At 36.8% G+C, this 17778-nt stretch overlaps 1 protein-coding gene across 4 annotated transcripts; it reads right to left on the bottom strand.

The window, feature by feature from the left end:
• Positions 1–1983: 1983 nt before the first annotated feature.
• LOC125020558 (class I histocompatibility antigen, F10 alpha chain-like) lies at positions 1984–12288 on the bottom strand. 4 transcript variants are annotated; one of them, XM_047605984.1, is made up of 9 exons: positions 12210–12288; positions 12048–12138; positions 10029–10295; positions 8674–8952; positions 8223–8525; positions 7537–7647; positions 6891–6950; positions 6736–6798; positions 1984–2195 (listed from the first exon to the last, which is right to left on the bottom strand). In XM_047605984.1, exons 2-9 carry the CDS (start codon positions 12097–12099, stop codon positions 2101–2103), a joined length of 1230 nt encoding a protein of 409 aa, XP_047461940.1. In that variant the 5' UTR covers positions 12100–12138; positions 12210–12288; the 3' UTR covers positions 1984–2100. The 4 variants fall into 4 exon arrangements, 3 of the variants coding, with proteins under 3 accessions (XP_047461940.1, XP_047461941.1, XP_047461942.1); XM_047605985.1 differs by lacking the exon at positions 1984–2195 and adding exons at positions 4291–5876; positions 6048–6111 and having other exon boundaries at positions 12048–12285; XR_007114218.1 differs by lacking the exon at positions 1984–2195 and having other exon boundaries at positions 6734–6798; positions 6891–6952; positions 7538–7647; positions 12048–12285.
• Between the last annotated feature and the right edge of the window lie 5490 nt (positions 12289–17778).

Raw genomic sequence — 17778 nt, 5'->3', positions numbered from 1 at the left:
GTTCTTCTCATCCCAGTGAGTGTAACATGATGATGGATGATGTGTGAGTTAAAGTGTGACTTCTTCTAACTTGTTACATTTTTACAGGAGTGTTTATAATCTCATGCTGCTCAGACTTTGTGTTGTTATTTTCTTAAACTAGTGTGATGTAACGTGCAGAAATGTATCAATGGGAGGTCAGAGGTCACTGTAAACTACAAATAAACTCCCTGGAGTCTGTGATACAGTAACATCTTGATTTTCCTCCTGTTGATGATCTGGGACTGAAAACAATTCAGATAAAAATACAAATAACACAGAAAGTAGTTTTCATAGATGTTACAGTAAAACTCTGTGGAGAGCTGCTCCCTCTAGTGGTTCAGATCTGCTACTGCAGAGGGTGAACATGATTAATAATAATAATAATAATAATAATAATTTAAACATATCTGTGTTGAGTTGTGGGAGTGGCTTGAATTTCTGCAGGAACTCTTCTCTTTAACACAATTTCTGAAATTTAAAGTGTATTTTAGTCTCACGTGTAATTTATACACTCGTGATGCATTTTGCACCCTCTGGACAACTTGATGGCAAAAGTTTATGCGTGTAAAAAACAGCCATAAAATCCTCGTACATCAGTATTTGTTTTCAGCTTTGTTTTCCATACATCACTGAAACAACTTCATACCTGCTCAAAACTACCAACATTTGAATATTTTTTCAGGATTTTAACTCTTTAAATGCCAGTCTGAATTTCCATAAAATAAAGTATGGGTGGACCTTGGTAGTGATTATGTCTAAGATTAGTAATAAAACTGATTTGAGTGCATTAGTATTTTTATGTAGTTTCAGATACAACATCTGGACGTCCTCGTAGCCAAAAATGCTCCATAGACTTCCATTATAACTACATGTTTTTAATCTGGCTGCCATTCCAGTATAAAACTATACATTCACTAATATCAGCATTTAATTAGAAGAAGATCATCTTGGAGAGAGCATCTCCCTCCAGTGCAAGAGCACAAACACAAACAAGAATACGTCTAGAAGGTATAAACAAACTAGAGTAAGAAGAAAGAACATGGCAAATTTCATTTATTTCTGCCAGCTATATTATGGAGCCTTGTGACTCTTCGCTGGCTTGTTGGGGACGTGATGTCTGAAACTGGAGCGACCTCTGAAGGTACCAACTGATACTCAACAGAGATGTTGGGAGACATTTCATTAGTGAGCAGAGAAAGACCTGGAGCAAAGATAAAAATGACGAAGCATTTCAGTGCAGAGGTTTTAGAAATGGTCATGCAGCCTTTATCAGTTCTCATCTGAGTAAGACACAAACTACAGGGGGAATCTAACATGGACCACAAGATCTGCCTGAGTGTAGCACGTCTCTGCATGAGTTTTTGAAGAGCCTCTAAAGATGGCTGCATTTTCAAGTCCCGATCAAAAGATGCCATTAGGTCGACTAAGCCTCTGAAAATGTCAGGGTTTTCAGAAGTATCCCCTTTCATCGTGCCCGCATAATGCCACTTAAAAAATCACAAAACTTAACACTCAATAAGGTTTGGTAAAATATGACAATTCCTATCGACCTTGTTAACTCGGTGACCTGTGAGTGGCTGGATGATGTTCAAGAAAAGTTTAGACAACGGTCAGGTTTCCTGGTTTTCTTTCATTTTATTAATCAGTACCCAGCAATAACAGAAACAGCAAAGGGTGCAATGTCTCTTGTGGTCCGACCTGCAACACAGACAGATGTTAACTGAATGTTTGTGATGGCATTGAATTTTCTTAAAATAAAATTTGAAATAGTTTCAGTAATCTAAATGCAAAGTGGATTTTTATTGGGGGGGGGGGGGGGGGGGGGGGTTGTTAGAGCCTTGGTCAATGAATAGAAGCAACGTTGCTTTTGATGCGTTTTTTTTTTTTTTTTTTTGTAGTGCCTGATTTTCATTCTCTGTGACTTTCCAGTAACAGACTGTGGTCAAAGTAGATGAGGAATACTCAACTCAACTCAACTTTATTTATATAACACTTTAAACAACAGCTAGTCAAAGACAAAGTGCTGTACATGAGGAAAATAAGAGCTTCAGACATAAAACAATTAAAAGCAATAAAACATTAAAACAATGAAAACAATAGAAGAGCAGCAACAGAAAAAGCTCTGCTCCCTCTGAGCTTCCACTTGGACCTCAGCACCTCCAGGAGCAGCTGACCTGAGACACACAGCAGAAGTGAAGTGAATACTGACGGCAGGAAAGACATTTCAGGACAAGATCATGTGATCAGTGTCAGGTGGTGGACTGGGGAAATAACCACATGTGTAAGATTTGGTGGTGAAGGTCGGTGACAGACTGACTGGTGGGAGAGTGAAGAGGAAGGTTGGAAAGGAGACAAGGGCAGAAGTAAATGACTGTGTGGAAAACAGAGACGTTTAATTTTCAGTTTAGATCAGTTTCATAGTTCCAACTTATAACATGTGTTGCTCCTTTATGATCAATAGTCCAGGATGTAAACAGCAAATACACGGAAAAACACACAAGATGTTCCTACTTTGATAAAGTATATCTATGCAAAAGAAGTTAAGTCAACTTTGTTGTCAATTCTGACATGTGCAACACAATACAGGTTAAATAAATTATCTTCCTCAAAGGCCGACGGTGTAAACAAAAAATGTGCAAATGTTGAGAATAAAAATATAAAATCAAGAATAGAGCCGGTACAGAGAGTTCAGTTGGACAAGAACCCGAAGCTTCTCGCTGGGAGGCATCAGTGGTAACCGAACCGTTGTGCTGCCCCACGGGCAAATAAGACTTTTATGCAAATATGCTATTAGACTAATGAAATGCAGCTTCACTCTTGTCTCCGTTCAAAGTCAGAAAGTTACCAGGAAAGCCTTTATTTCATCTGGTTTCATAGGATAATACAGCTGGAAGTCATCTACATAATAATGGATATGTACCCAGTGGCTCCTTATAACATTACTTAAATACAATAAGATGAAAAGTTGTAGTTCTAGTGGATCTGCATGACAGATATTTGTATAAGACTCAAACCATCTTAGTTTGTTCACTTTAATCTCCTTTTTCCCAGAAACATGTTCCAAACATGGAAACAAAATGTTCAGTTCAGTTTAAAGTAAACAACTGTTTAAAAAAAGAAGGAATATAGGATGTGCACCTACACACACAATATATAACAAAAAATATATATTTATTTTATAATTTTATCATTAATCATTATTTGTCTGACTTACTTTTTTAACCTTATTTATTTTATTTACTTATTTAATATTTTATCTTTTTAATCTGACTTAACTAATTTTAACTTATTATGTTTTTACCTTTTAAGTATACATTTTAAATGAATTTGATTTATTATTGTCATATATTGCAGTTATTTTTATGTCTCTAGAGTTTCTCTTAGCGTTTTCTCATTGCTCTTAAATTCCTGTGTTTTAACAAGTTTCATGTCTGTGTGTGTGTCCACGTGTGTGTGGTCTGTTATTTTTTGTTATCGTTTTATTTTTATGTAAAGCTCTTTAGGATGCATCCTTTGTATGAAAAGTGCTCAGTTAATAAAGTTTGATTGATTAATTGATATGTGATACCTATAGGATTTACAGTAAACTGTTATTTTTAAGATTTTTAAGGTTGTTTTTAATTAGTCAGTAATTCCTCTTTCAGCTTTTAAAAGGCAAAGTTAGCATCTGCACGTAAACAGATTTGGCTACATCTTCTGTTTACTTTCCAACTTTGGGTAAATTTATTCCGTCTTTATGTGAGGAAGTGTTGTATCTCTAAAGAACGTTTGCAAGTTAAATTAGTTACAGATGGTAAAAACAGAGAACCGGTTTAAAATGCGCTGGAACAGTTAAATGTCATCCTGCAGGAGACAGCGCTGTGTGGTTTTCGTAAAGTCTCTGAGCTGAGGCGCATGCTCCATCACACTCATACAGATACATGCTGACACGCATTCTCACTGTGCCACACCCTTTTTTAATCTGAAAACACGGGCGCTGCCATTTTGTGTCTTCCTTGGTTGTTTTGTAAAGGCAGACACACAAACCTGTGGCGCAGTCGCTTGATATTTGGTTCTCAATTCACAGACGTTCATATTTCATTCCAGTGAGATTATAAAGTACATAACATAGAGTGAGAGACATGTGCTCATTTATATGGACCTGATTTCAACATGGGAAATACTAATACTAAAGTATGACCTTTTGGTACTTTATATAACACAGCTCTAATGTTACTGAGAAGAAACGTTAGACATACAATACTGTAGCGTTAAAAGGACGACAAGGAGTGATGACAAATATTCAGTTTATTGTTTAATTGTTATTTATTGTAAGAACTGAAAGTTACTGTCGACTGTAACTACCACCAAACAAAAAGAAAACATCCACAAACTTATCTGACAGCCCTCCACAACGTGACTGAAGAAGTAACTTAAGGTATGAAAACACAGCATAAATTAATATCACCTGACACTAAATGTGAACCACAACACCAGGTTTCTGTGTCTTGACTCTAGTTGTGTCTAGAGACTTTCACAGCCTCAGACAACTTTTCAAATCTGTTGGTTCAGTCAATCGCACAGATCTTCGCCTTTTTTTTAAATTTAATTTTACAATTTAGACTCTGTTAAAGCCTATGATTCAAACTAATGAGACTAATCTTCATGTTCAGTGTCACGTACAAACCATCTGTTGGCTGCTGACTCATTACGTGCTGCCTTCAGGTTATTTAGACGATTAACACCAAAAACAGACGAATCCAATGTCTTCTTAATATTCAAGTTAACTGTCAACTGTCACTTTTTTTAAAAAAATAATTCTCATATGAACTGTGTCGTGTCAAATAGATTCATCCAGAAAGCAAAATAAAATTCAAGCTTTTTAAGATTACGAAAGAAAATCAGAACTCTCAACAATACTAACACACACGATCAAAGCTGATCAACAGATCTACTGAATTAATGTGATTTTCATGATTGAGTGAATAGTAGTCAGTGTATCTTAATACTGAACATGAATGGGTGAATCATTTAAACATTAAACCCCATAAGAGACTGACTTAAAAATGCATAATGTATGACCCTCAACATAAATGATGGAATAGAAACAATCTGCACAACAATAGACATTTTTCATTTCTACAACTTCATGTAACAGAGACAGAGAAGACATTTAATGTTCAGTAAAGATATGAAGCCTCTATTTTGAGTTTTAAACAACTCTCTATCTAGAGTTTACCTGTAGCACAATTAATTACAGCACAGCTATCCATTTTTACTTCTTAGATTTTTCTATTATATTATAAAGGAACTCTTTGTTATGAGGTGTGACATCAGTCTACTTTTTGGTCATGTTACAAATGCGGCATCTATATCAGGAAGCTGATTTACCTAAAGACTCATGCAGTTATAAACTTAATGCTTCAACACATTCAGAGCTCTGCCTCAGGAGACTGACTAAACCCAGAGGAAGAGTAATGTTGATACGTTGGTAACCTCTCTGTTTCCAAACTACTAGTCTGAAATGTCTCCTGTCTATGATCAGGATGGTTTGAAGCTTGAGAAAATATTCATTAAAATCACATGAAAAACATTAGGTGAAGCTTCTTATAGTTGTTAAGCAGCTGGAACAGTCTGTCCAGAGGAGGGTAGAGGATACCAACAACATGGTTATATGTATGTATATATGTGTGTGTTATTATCATAATCTGTTTGTTAAGTCTTTACTTGCTGATTTTATTTGCCTATTATTATTATTTATAATTGTTATTTATCTCATCAGTGTGTGACTGAGAGGGAAGATACCACTCAAAGCTGAATGCTGCAGATTCCTTATAGAGTGGAGTTCCCCCTCCTCTTCTCATCATCACTTGTGTCTGTTCAGACAAGTAATTAAAAAAAAAAAAGTTATAATTGAAAAGCAACATCACAATTCCAAAATGCACGAACAAGTGGAACGTATGAAAAATGTTACACAAACCCAGGATGGCTCATAATATGCAAACAAAGAGTAGCTACACATGTTGAGGTACAGAGACGTCTGTTACCTTTGATCAGTGGCGTGTCACTGTGCACTTTCAGTGGATTAAGGATCAGAACTTCTAAAAGAGTCTGAGGAGAAGAGGACGTGAAATGATTTGAACAATAATGAAATAAAGGATGAAAAAGTATGTGATTTATTTATTGAAAATGGATGAATAAAACCTGCCACTGACGTCTTGTACACATTATTTTCCTGTTTCATTTCACTTTACTACTTTTCTGTTTTACAGTAACAGTTTCTTCTATACTTGTCTTCACCCTATTGGTTTTTGGGCTCTATAGTACTACACTACTATAATACAGCGGACAGATGGACTCTGGCTCTGACTGTCAAATGAAACAAACAACATTACTGGAATCTTTTATTTGTTCAAGTCATGTTTTTTTATTTATTAATTGTCATTTATTTCTATTTGTTTTCATGCAGTGGATTTTACTTTGTGCATGACTAATGACGGCCTGTTTAATTATTACTTTGGTTAAAAGGGTTTTAAGAGTGACCTGCAGCGATTTCTCCATGACTAATAGAATTATTAAAATTAAATGTATTACTCATTAAAGCTTTTTACCCTGGCCCTGTTTGGTCCTGTTGCACTGACACAATTAAAACCAACAATAGCTCATAACATGCGAACTAAGTTTCACCTTAAAGACATGATACATCAGACAGAATTAAAATGAGACAACATTTACCTGGGATCAGTGGTGCGTTGCTGCCTACGCTACCCACAGAGGAACCACTAGAACTCTCAGACACTGAGGAGAACAAAACAGCAAAACACAACAATGAATCTGATTTATTCATGGAACACATCTGAATGGAAGGACAAACAGACGGACAGACCTACCTGTCCTCAACACACGTCCTACATGAGGCTTGAGAGATGAATCGAACTCAGAACTCTTATCTACACAAAAACAAAACAACAACAACAAAAAAAAACTGTCAATGTCTTAAGTGTCTTTGCAGAACTGTTATTAGTTTGTAATGTTCATACAAAATAAATCCTCTTTAATATTTAATTTTGAATGAATCCCAACATTACAAACTTGTAACAATTTTGCAGATAAAGTTTAGACAGTGTATTTATAAATACAGTGATCAGCCACAACATTATGACCACTGACAGGAGAAGTAAACATCTGTGTCTGTGGGATGATCCACAGAGGACCCCGCCCTCAACCCACAGGACCCAACACTGTGTTTCCAGACACCACAGGACGCCCTCAGAAGACCCATGTCCATCCTCTGATGAGTCTTCACAATATTAGGAAGGTGGTCATAATGTTATGCCTGATCGGTGTGTGGATACAGTGTAGACAGACCTTTTCTGTCTCTTCACTCTAACGTTATGACGCTACTGTCCTAATATGACTTTATTCTGTTATGTCTGCAGACAAGGAGCTTGTTTCATTTTGCTATCTGCACAAACGTCGACTCAAACACTAAAACAAGTAATAAGTAACGAATCTGGAAATATTTGGGTGTCTCACCTTTTTTGTTTGTGTGAAGTTTGACTCCAATGGCAGCAATAAGGACGACAACTACAACAACTGCAGTGAGGCTGATGATGATGATCATAGTGGTCGTGTCAGTGAGCTTCCCTGTTGAGCACAGGAAATAAAGGAAGCGCCGCACATGAACAGCTGTGCAAGTGTGTAATAGTATAGTAGGAAGTTAATAAATAAAGGAAGAAATGAAAGTCTCCAAAGGTATAGAAAAGTACAAACAATCAAATAAAATCCTGCTCTATGCATCTTTGTTAATGTAAAATAAACGAAGCAGCACAAACACAGCTCATTATCTGCTCTCAACCTGATCTGTAACATTTTCTGTCACGTTTGCTCAGACTTGTTGTCAGACCTGATGTTACTGTGAGAAATACGAGACTCAAAATTGATTAAAAAAAAAAAATTTGGATATCACAGTCTGCAGTGGATAAGAGAAAATAATCTCACTGTCAAGTCATGATTATTATATTGAGAAAAGAGCGTCAATTTTCTGTCTATATTTTTGTCAATTTTGTTGTAGGAGTGATTGTAGTTTCGTGTGGAGAGTCTCGAGGAGAGGAACAGACCATCAGACCTGGACAAGTGAGGAAAAGTTCTTAATATTAAAAAATGGTGAATCTCACTTCATTTAATCACATTATCATTATCGCAACTAACAGCAGAAATACCTCTGTTGCTTCTGGTGTCCTTTACGTCCAGTTTGGTGATGATGTCATCCTCCACACCAGAGAGATGAAACACACAGTCGTACCTCCTCCAGTCTTCAGGTGAGACTGATGAAATTTTCAGGTCAACTTTCATCTGGAAGGATCCATCATGGTTGGGGAGGATCTCTCCACGTTCCACTCCTTCATGAATCTCCTCTCCATCTTTCCTCCAGAACATCATGGCTCTGTCAGGGTAGAAACCTGTAGCGTGGCAGCTGACTGGAGAGGAGGGAGTCTTCTGGAGGAGAGACACTGAGGGGAGAGCTGCAGGGAGTAAATGGAAGACAATTAAGTGTCTGTATTATAAGAAATGTAAGAGATGTGAGATAATAATGACAGAAAATGAGGACATGGCTACAGAAGACACAGACGAATAGATCCATTATTGAACTACGCACACACATGATTTTACCTTTTCTCATCACAGAGCTCTTCCCGTAGTTCACATACTTCTTCAGCCACTCTGGACATACTTGGGTCAGGTACTTCTTTAAGTAGTTCAGGCCAAATTTATAACTATCCCATTTCATTTTGCTGATGAAAGCCTCTGGTTTTGGAGCGACCCACTGCTCTGTCTCCAGGTCAAATGACAGGAAGTCTTCTCCATCGTAACCAAGCAGCTCATAACCTCTCACCTCATTAGTCTCATCATCCCATTCACAGCCATACATCCTCTGGAAAACATGGACACCTGAGAGACAGAGAGAGGAAGGAACATTATGGAGTCAGTGTGCTCTGATCTAATCTGTTAGTTTTAGTGTTTTAGTGCTATATAATGTATATAGGGCAGAATTTTTTTTGTTATTACTTTTTCTTTTTATTATGACAGAACCTCATTTGGTTCTAGGACATGTATGTATGAATCAGAACAGAAATGTTTCATTTAATCTGGTTTTACTGTGTCACTGCTGGTTGTTTGAGTTTTATGTCTTTATGTTTTATGTATTACTATTACTATTAGTAGTAGTATTACTATGAGGCTTTTTTTTTTATTAATCAATTAAAAGCTTGTTGCTTGCATCAATTGTGCTTGGAGCTTGAGGACAAATGTTCAAACTGCTTCTTTTGTCCAAACAACAATGAACAATGTATTTTACAGAATGATTTAAACAGAAACAATTCGGGCACAGACACTAACGAGTCAATTAAAGTCTTTTGTCCATTTACCACAACAGAGCAAACTCTGAAAACTGAAACGAAAAACTCAAATAAAAAAATGAGAAAGACAAAAATTAAAGTGTGATGATGAAACTGAGTTGTACTTTTTAACAGATGGTTTTCAGCCCCCAATGTTTTTGTGCTTTTATTAATGGACACATTTAAATTCGCTGCAGATCTTTGAGACGTTTTCAGCTCCAACATCATTCTTTAATTTATAGCGGTGACAAAGAAATGCAGCAAATGTCCCTGTAAAAACAAACAGAAGTGGCCGATCATTACTCTGATCATTAACACTAGTATATGGATAATGTTGATGAACCAGTTAATTGTTCCAGAACTGTACACGTTCATTATGACACACACCCTTGATAACTTGATCTAATCCAGTAGGTATGCCCTATATTCATACCCAGGAACCATTGAAAGAGACATTTTCTATGTGAGGGTTCAAGAAAAGTCCTCTGTCAGCTCTTCTATAAAAGTGAACTCAGTTAAATGAATTCATCTCTGGTGATTAATATTTGCTAGATATAGACATTATAACATTATACTATGGCAGACATTAGCGGATGGTGTATGTGTGTAAACAGTTTCACATAAACTAACCTCCAGTTTGGTTGAATCGCTGCTTTGCAATTTCAACGTTGGCTCTGAAGGCATCCTGGTGCTTCACACAGTTCTGGGTTTGATCTTCCCAGTACTGTGGGTCTTCTTCTGTGACTTTCATCATCCAGTCTTGTCTGGGTACATTTTTCTTGGAGATGCTGTCACAGTGGCTTATCTGAAGATCATCAACCGTCCCGACAGAGACATACTGTGGGAAGTTTTGGACTCCAGAAGACGCAGTGTAGAAATACTTCAGAGAGTGGGTCACTGAGAGAAAAAGAGCAACAACTTAATCGTTTTATCTGGATACATTTTGTTGTTGTCACACCGTGGTGAGGACGTCTTGTCTTGGGGTTGTTTTGTCCTGTCATTTCCTGTTTTATTTTGAAAAGTAACTCTCCTCTTGTTTCAGGTCACTTGCCCTTCCTCATGTGTCACAAGTCTGATTGTCTTCCCTGATTCCTGATTGTGTCCACCTGTCCCCTATTTCCCTCCATGTGTTTAAGTAGTCTGTGTTCGCCTTGTCTCGTGCCAGAGTGTTATCGTCCTCAACCTGTTCTCGTGCTTTGCTTCATGTCTTCAACCAAAGTAGTTCCAAGTAAGCCTGTGAATCCTCTCGAAGAGAAAGTTTTGTTTGTTTAGTCTTTTCTTAGTTAATTCCTTAGTCCTGAGGTTTTCCTCCATTCGGAGTGTGTTTTGTGTTAATTTTATGATTTGTTTCTTTGATTTGAGTTTCCTCCTTCTGGAGAGTTTTTTGTTTTCACTGATCAGATTAACGTCTAGGTTTTTTTGTGGCCATTTGTTTGTCCCTCTGTGAGGGATCTCTGAGCAATCCAATTAAAGCCTTTTTTGTCATCTCTGCATTCTGAGTCCTGAGTCCTGCTTTGAGTCTCGGCCTGACAGTTGTGCAATTGGTGAATGTGTTCATATAGGTTAAATCAATATTTTGGATTTTTCTGGCTTCAAAACTACATTATTAATATAATTAAATATTTACTAAGCATATTTCTAGATGCCTTTTTGCCTCCAACATTTTGCTGTATCAGGTGCATTTTTTGTTATATAAAGGTAAAGGTCCATCATGAAAAGCTTACACCCCTCTCTGTTGCTTCCATCTCCAATTATTAACTAATGCATTTTATAAAACATGTTTTTTGCTTGTTTTTATTTTTATTTTGGGACCAGCTAGCTAGCTCCCTAAAAATCACACCATCACTGCTCTGCTGGACAAACCACGTCATGACATCACAGCTCCCCTGGGAGATTTACGGGTCTGGGGTTAAAGGTCAGACAAGGCAAGTTTGTATTTATCTATTCATCTACCAATGTTTATTCTCACCCCGCCATTATGAATAAAGAAATTCATGTTTTGTGTGATCTAAATAAATAATAATGCACAATGTAACTAACAATGTAACTAAAAATAATAATGCACAATGCACAATGTAACTGACAATAATAATGCACAATGTAACTAACAATAATAATGCACAATGTAACTAAAAATAATAATGCATAATGCACAATGTAACTAACAATAATAATGCATAATGCACAACGTAACTAAAAATAATGCATAATGCACAATGTAACTAACAATAATAATGCACAATGCACAATGTAACTAAAAATAATAATGCATAATGCACAATGTAACTAACAATAATAATGCATAATGCACAATGTAACTAACAATAATAATGCACAATGTAACTAAAAATAACAATGTACAGCACCAGCAATGACAACAAGCTTTTTTATTATTTGTGCAGATTTTTGTCCTGTGTTGTGAACTTTTTAGAGACTGAAATGGCCAAGTCCTCCACCTTTTAGAAAACTTTAGAGTGTCCTTAGAATTTGAATTTCCTTAACTTATCTCCGTGGCATGAAGCCATTTTGGCGAAACCCGCCCAAGTCGTTAAGTTTCGTACACTGATTAAATTCGCATGAGATACAAAGCCTTTTCTCTATTAAAACCGAAAAACCTAAAAAAAAATAATAAATAAATGTTTAACTCACCTGCGGTGACTTCGTTTATTCCCAAAAGGAGCACAAGAATTAATGGCTTCATGATTATCAGTTAGAAAGGATTATCTAATAGATAATAATGGCCTAATAGATAATAATGATCTATTAGACCATTATTATCTAAAAGAGGATGAGGACCTCTCTGAAACAATGTTTTACATTTCCATGTTGAAAGCGAGGCCCCAGCAGCTCCCGCTCACCCAGCAGCCATCAACGAAGTGAAAAACAACAGCGACAGAAACGGAACTTCCGCATTTAACTGAGCCAATGAGAGTTTATTCAGAGCCGTCGTCACTTAACACCGGGTTAAACTGACTCACAGAGGTTGTAAATGAAACTGAAAGCAAATTCTGTCTTTGTGTAATTTATCTGTGTGATAATGAGAGATTTCTGATAACAAGTGAAGAAGTGTATTCATTTTCTGTCAGGTCAGAGGTCACTGTTAGCTAACCTGCGCTCTGTGGATTTATATGATACATTATTATCTTTTTTCTTTGCTTTGACTGTATAAAAATAATTTACAACAAATACAAACATAGGTCTGTGCTATAGCTATGGTGGAGTTTCATTCTGCTTTGATAAATGAGGTATTTTTTTTTATTGTGTGTTTCTGAATATTGCTCTTGGCATAAAACACATAATCATTGTTATGCAACAGGCTGGACTTTGAAATGAAACAATCAGCGTAATAATGCTCCTGACCTGATGTGAACCACGAAACTAAGAGGAAAAGAAACTTAACGTCTCTGAAGCTGTTTTCATTTCTGCTCCAGCTTCGCTCTTGTTATTGTTTAAATTCTTCCTTTCTGTTTTTGAAGCATTTTGCAGTTACTGTACATATTATCTTATGTCGAAGGACTTATTTATGTAGGTAATTATTAATCACAACCAAAATAATACTATACTGTACAGCATTCCCTTTTATTTAGACAATGCTGTCTCTATATTACTAGTGGAAAATATGTATAATTTACACATTTGATTAAATGGAATATTTGTGTAATTTTAGCAAACACTGAAAATTCTTTCTTTAAATTGAACTACATAAAAGTGTAATTTCATAGTGGTGTAATCTTGCAGTGTAATTTATTTCTTTACAATCAATCTTATAAATCTGATCACATGTATCTAAATACATTATTCTCTCACAAAAGACTGAAAACACGTGACCAATTTCTTTTGTCCACCAAATTAAAATGATTCATTCATTTAAGAGATGGGACATAAAGGATAAAGTTAAGTGATGTTAGGTTAACTGGTGATTTCTCAACTCATCACAAGTTTGTTTGTGTTTGTGTTACAGGCTGGTGACGTCTTTAGGTTGGACTCCACCTTTCTTTAGCCACAGTTTCACTTACCAAGAAATCTAATTCTTTGTCTTAGTTTATTAAATTGAGATGTGATGCATGTTTCACAAAGAAAATAAATGTAGAAATGTTTATCTTAATTTATCTTAATGTAAAACTCACAAAATAATTTGACAGTCAATGAATGTTTAATCACACATCAATATTCAAAAGGCTGATTGAACCTCTTGTTTACATGAACACTCCACCACAGAGGCTCTATAATAACACGGCAACATCCTAAGTACCACTTTTTTTTTTTTTTTTACCAGTCAGTACTGAAATATTATACTGGACTTCTTCCTCTGAACTGACTGTAAATGTTTATCAGGGAGAGAGAAATGACGATACAGCTCCTCTGCTGATAAAGCCTTTTGGAGAATTTCCAAAAAGAGGGAGAGGCAGAGTGGTATCAGGGTTATGCACAGGCCTAACAGGTTCAGTGTCAGCTGAAAGCAAGAAAAGATCAAACTGTAGTTTCACTTTAATACAAGAAGTATTTCAAGGCTGCATAACCAGGAAGGTGATCAAAATAGATGGGGAATACTCAACTCAACTTTATTTATGTAACACTTTAAACAACAGCTGGTCAAAGACGATGTGTAAATGATGAATTAATGAAACAATAAAAAATAACTAGAAAATTCCCTCTGGGGAATTTTGAAGGGGCTACGGGAGCTAATGCCGGGGGTACTGTCTTTGTCAACGTGGGAATTAGCACACTTTGCCTACATTTAGCACAATTAGCTTATGGTTAGCACAGTTAGCTTACAGTTAGCCTGTGTGTGAGAGAGTAATGTGCGCTTTCGCACGCATGTTTGTACATCCTACTACTCTTCCTGAGTGTATCTGTAACTGTAATAACATAAAATTTGTGTGTGTTTGTATGTGCATGTGTGTGTATGTGTGTGGCACACTTGTGCACGCCTGTGTGTGTGTATGTAGCTCTAATAACATAAAGTTACGTGCGTGTGTGTTGTTGTAAATTACCTATGTAGTGCGTGTGTGTTGTTGTAAGTTAGCACATTTAGCCTACATTTAGCACAGTTAGCTTACGGTTAGCACAGTTGCCTGTGTGTGAGAGATTAATGCGCGCTTTCTCACGCATGTTTGTGTATCCTACTACTCTTCCTGTGTGTATTTGCAACTGTAATAACATAAAGGTACCTGTGTGTTTGTGTGTGCATGTGTGTGGCGCGCTTATGCATGCTGATATGTGTATCTGTAATTACAAAGTTACAAAACCTGTGTGGGTGGGGAGGTGTGTGTGTTGGTGTGTGTTGTTGTAACATAAATGTGTGGGACACAGGGATCAGCTGCATTAACAGCAGAGACATCTGATGAATGACCTGGTCTCAGCTGTGGCCCAGAGCTGTGGCTTAGGGGTTGCCGTGGCAACTCACAATGGTCGTCAATGACAACAGAAGCGCGCGGAGCCGGGACACAGAAAAGAGCTAGATTCCCCTCCTTTCGTGTATCGGCTACAACAGCGAACATTCTCCTACCTCGGATGAAGCAGGTTGCAGCAACCAGGCTCAGTTTATACAAAATAAGAAGAAGAAACGCGGTGACAGGGACAGGTGTTGCCCCGTAGACCCTAATAAAAACAGAAAGCACTACAAGCACCAAACATGGGCAGACTCTCATGCTGGATTGAACTCCAGGGAATAAAAATAAGGGGTTTTAATTAAGATGAGTTTTAAAAAATGGGCAGTGAGGGGGTTTGTCTGATGTGCAGTGGTGGATTGTTCCACAGTTTAGGAGCAGCAACAGAAAAAAGTCAAGTCAGCTTTATTGTCGATTCTTGCATGTGCAACACAATACAGGACTGAAATCGCCTTCCTCAATGCCCTGTACGGATGTGAGAGAGGCGCCATTTATTCCTTTCGGCTGCTCTCACTCTGCACTGGAAGGTTTAAGGGCAGGATGCAGTGCACGCTCCGCACCAAACAGTGGTGCAGCTCATCAAGGGTGTCATCTGCATAATAATGGATATGTATGCAGTGGCTCCTCATAACAAGAGTCAAACCATCTTAATTGGATCATTTTAATCTCCCTTTTCCCAGAAACATGTTCCAATCATGCAAACAACATGTTCGTCTTCTCTTCAGTTCAATTTAAAGTAAACAACTGTTTAAAGAAGGAAGGAAAACGGGATGTGCACCTACAGTTTCTTTTTTAAAGCAAACTAAAGACCTACCTTTTTAGTCTTACTGTTAACTGAATTTTAATTTCCTTTTAGGTAGTCATTGAATTTTATTTATTTCATATTTTTATATATATATATCATTATTTGTCTGACTTTTAACAGAATTTTACTTACTTTTTTAACTGTGTAGTCTGGTTATTTTATTTTATTTTATTTTATTTACTTTTTATTTATTATTTATATCCATTTTAACTTAATTTTATTATTTTTACCTTTCTATTATACATTTTATTTCAATTTTATTTATTATAGTTATATATTGCAGCTATTTTTATGTCTCTAGCCTTTCTCCAACTTCAAGGTGGTGAGGGTGTGAAAGCGTTTCCTCATTGCTCTTAATTTCCTCAGTGTCTTTAGGATGCACCCTTTGTATGAAAAGTGTTCTATAAATAAAGTTGATACCTATGGGACGTACAGTAAACTGTTATTTTTAAGATTTATAAGGTTGTTTTTAATTAGTCAGTAATTCCTCTTTCAGCTTTTAAAAGGCAAAGTTAGCATCTGCACATAAACAGATTTGGCTACATCTTCTGTTTACTTTCCAACTTTGGGTAAATTTATTCTGTCTTTATGTGAGGAAGTGTTGTATCTCTAAAGAACGTTTGCAAGTTAAATTAGTTACAGATTGTAAAAACAGAGAACCGGTTTAAAATGCGCTGGAACAGTTAAATGTCATCCTGCAGGAGACAGTGCTGTGTGGTTTTTGTAAAGTCTCTGAGCTGAGGCGCATGCTCCATCACACTCATACAGATACATGCTGACACGCATTCTCACTGTGCCACACCCTTTTTTAATCTGAAAACACGGGCGCTGCCATTTTGTGTCTTCCTTGGTTGTTTTGAAATGGCAGACACACAAACCTGTGGCGCAGTCGCTTGATATTTGGTTCTCAATTCACAAACATTCATATTTCATTCCAAAGAGATTATAAAGTACATAACATAGAGTGAGAGACATGTGCCCTGATAAACGCTTTCATTTGGGGAAGTTTTATTAGCACAGGTCGTAACATACAGTATTTTAATCATCTGGAATAAATCTTTCTGTCAAACCCTGCGGCTGATTTTCCAGCACAAGACGCCGCAGGTTAACAAACTAAACCTGAGAGAAACTGCAGCCGTGAGTGTTGAATGAAACGTTGTGCTGACGCTGGTTATCCTGTCTCTGCCTTTTCAGGAGCAGTGTGAGAGCTCCACCACCAGGATGATACAGCACATCCCTCTGAGGCTCTTTCTGAGAAATCACATGCTGTTAGGTTTCGTTTCTGCTGTATGTGGCACAGAGAGCTGGTTTGGGTTTTTTCTGCCATGCAAACTAGGGAGAAAGAACAAGGTTGTTGTTTGTCCCTGAGCCAGGACACGGAGTCGTCTTATCCTTCTCGTTCTACCACATTCCACTGAGAATGAATAAAGAACAAGAAACATCAGTAAAACTTCAGCAAACGTGCAACTATTTCTATTTATTAGTTTGTTTTGTCAGGACATTAGCATTACATGTTAAAATTCATCTGCAGTTTAAACAACAAGCATAAAAAAAAAACGTAACGAAAATAAAAAATAATTTAAAAAAATAGCAGCGTACAAACCTGTGTTCACAGGTTTGGTTGAGTTGGATCCAACATTTAAGTTGAACTTTAAAAGAACCAAAATTTGGACTTTCTTTTATGTTGATGGATAGTTAGTTCCGGTTTAAACTTCCCTGAACTGACAGAGCATTTGGAGCATTAAAAGTGATGTTGTTAGGGACCGTCTTTATCTGCAATTTAAAAGTATGTGTTGAGTCCAATATGACTCCAAGGTATTTAAATTGTCACCAGTTCAAGTTCCTCGCTCCCCTAAAAACACATTTAACAGACTTTAAATATGTAAGAGACGCCACACTGTTTAATGGACTTAATGGAAGCTTCTTATAAAAACTAAATTTGCATATATTCTTGTCAGAATATAACATTTTCTGCTTCTCTCGTCCTCATTTGACCTTTGTTGTTGTCACAGACTGGATTATGTCAACCTTTCTTCTTTCTCTTCTGGGTCAGATCATGAGTCATGTTGCACATAAACCACACTGACTCATGCTGTGGCCATTTTTAGCAGAGAGGGAGATCAAGGAAATGCAGAAAGGCCGCACGAGGAGAACTAATTTTTGGCTGGTGCAGGGCGCCATCTAG

Source organism: Mugil cephalus, chromosome 14 (genome assembly GCF_022458985.1).
Source record: "Mugil cephalus isolate CIBA_MC_2020 chromosome 14, CIBA_Mcephalus_1.1, whole genome shotgun sequence".
NCBI lineage: Eukaryota > Metazoa > Chordata > Actinopteri > Mugiliformes > Mugilidae > Mugil > Mugil cephalus.
The sequence above is the reverse complement of the archived record's forward strand: the minus strand, read 5'-3'. Positions and strand labels throughout refer to the sequence as shown.

What these genes read in the sequence shown, in the direction of transcription:
- LOC125020558 (XM_047605984.1), bottom strand. Translation starts at nt 12,099, where the DNA reads ATGAAGCCATTAATTCTTGTGCTCCTTTTGGGAATAAACGAAGTCACC. An exon ending in GCGATTCAACCAAACTGGAG is followed by an intron (nt 8,953 to 10,028) that starts GTTAGTTTATGT and finishes TCTGTCTCTCAG; the next exon opens with GTGTCCATGTTTTCCAGAGG. An exon ending in ACTTCACACAAACAAAAAAG is followed by an intron (nt 6,951 to 7,536) that starts GTGAGACACCCA and finishes GTTTTTGTGTAG; the next exon opens with ATAAGAGTTCTGAGTTCGAT.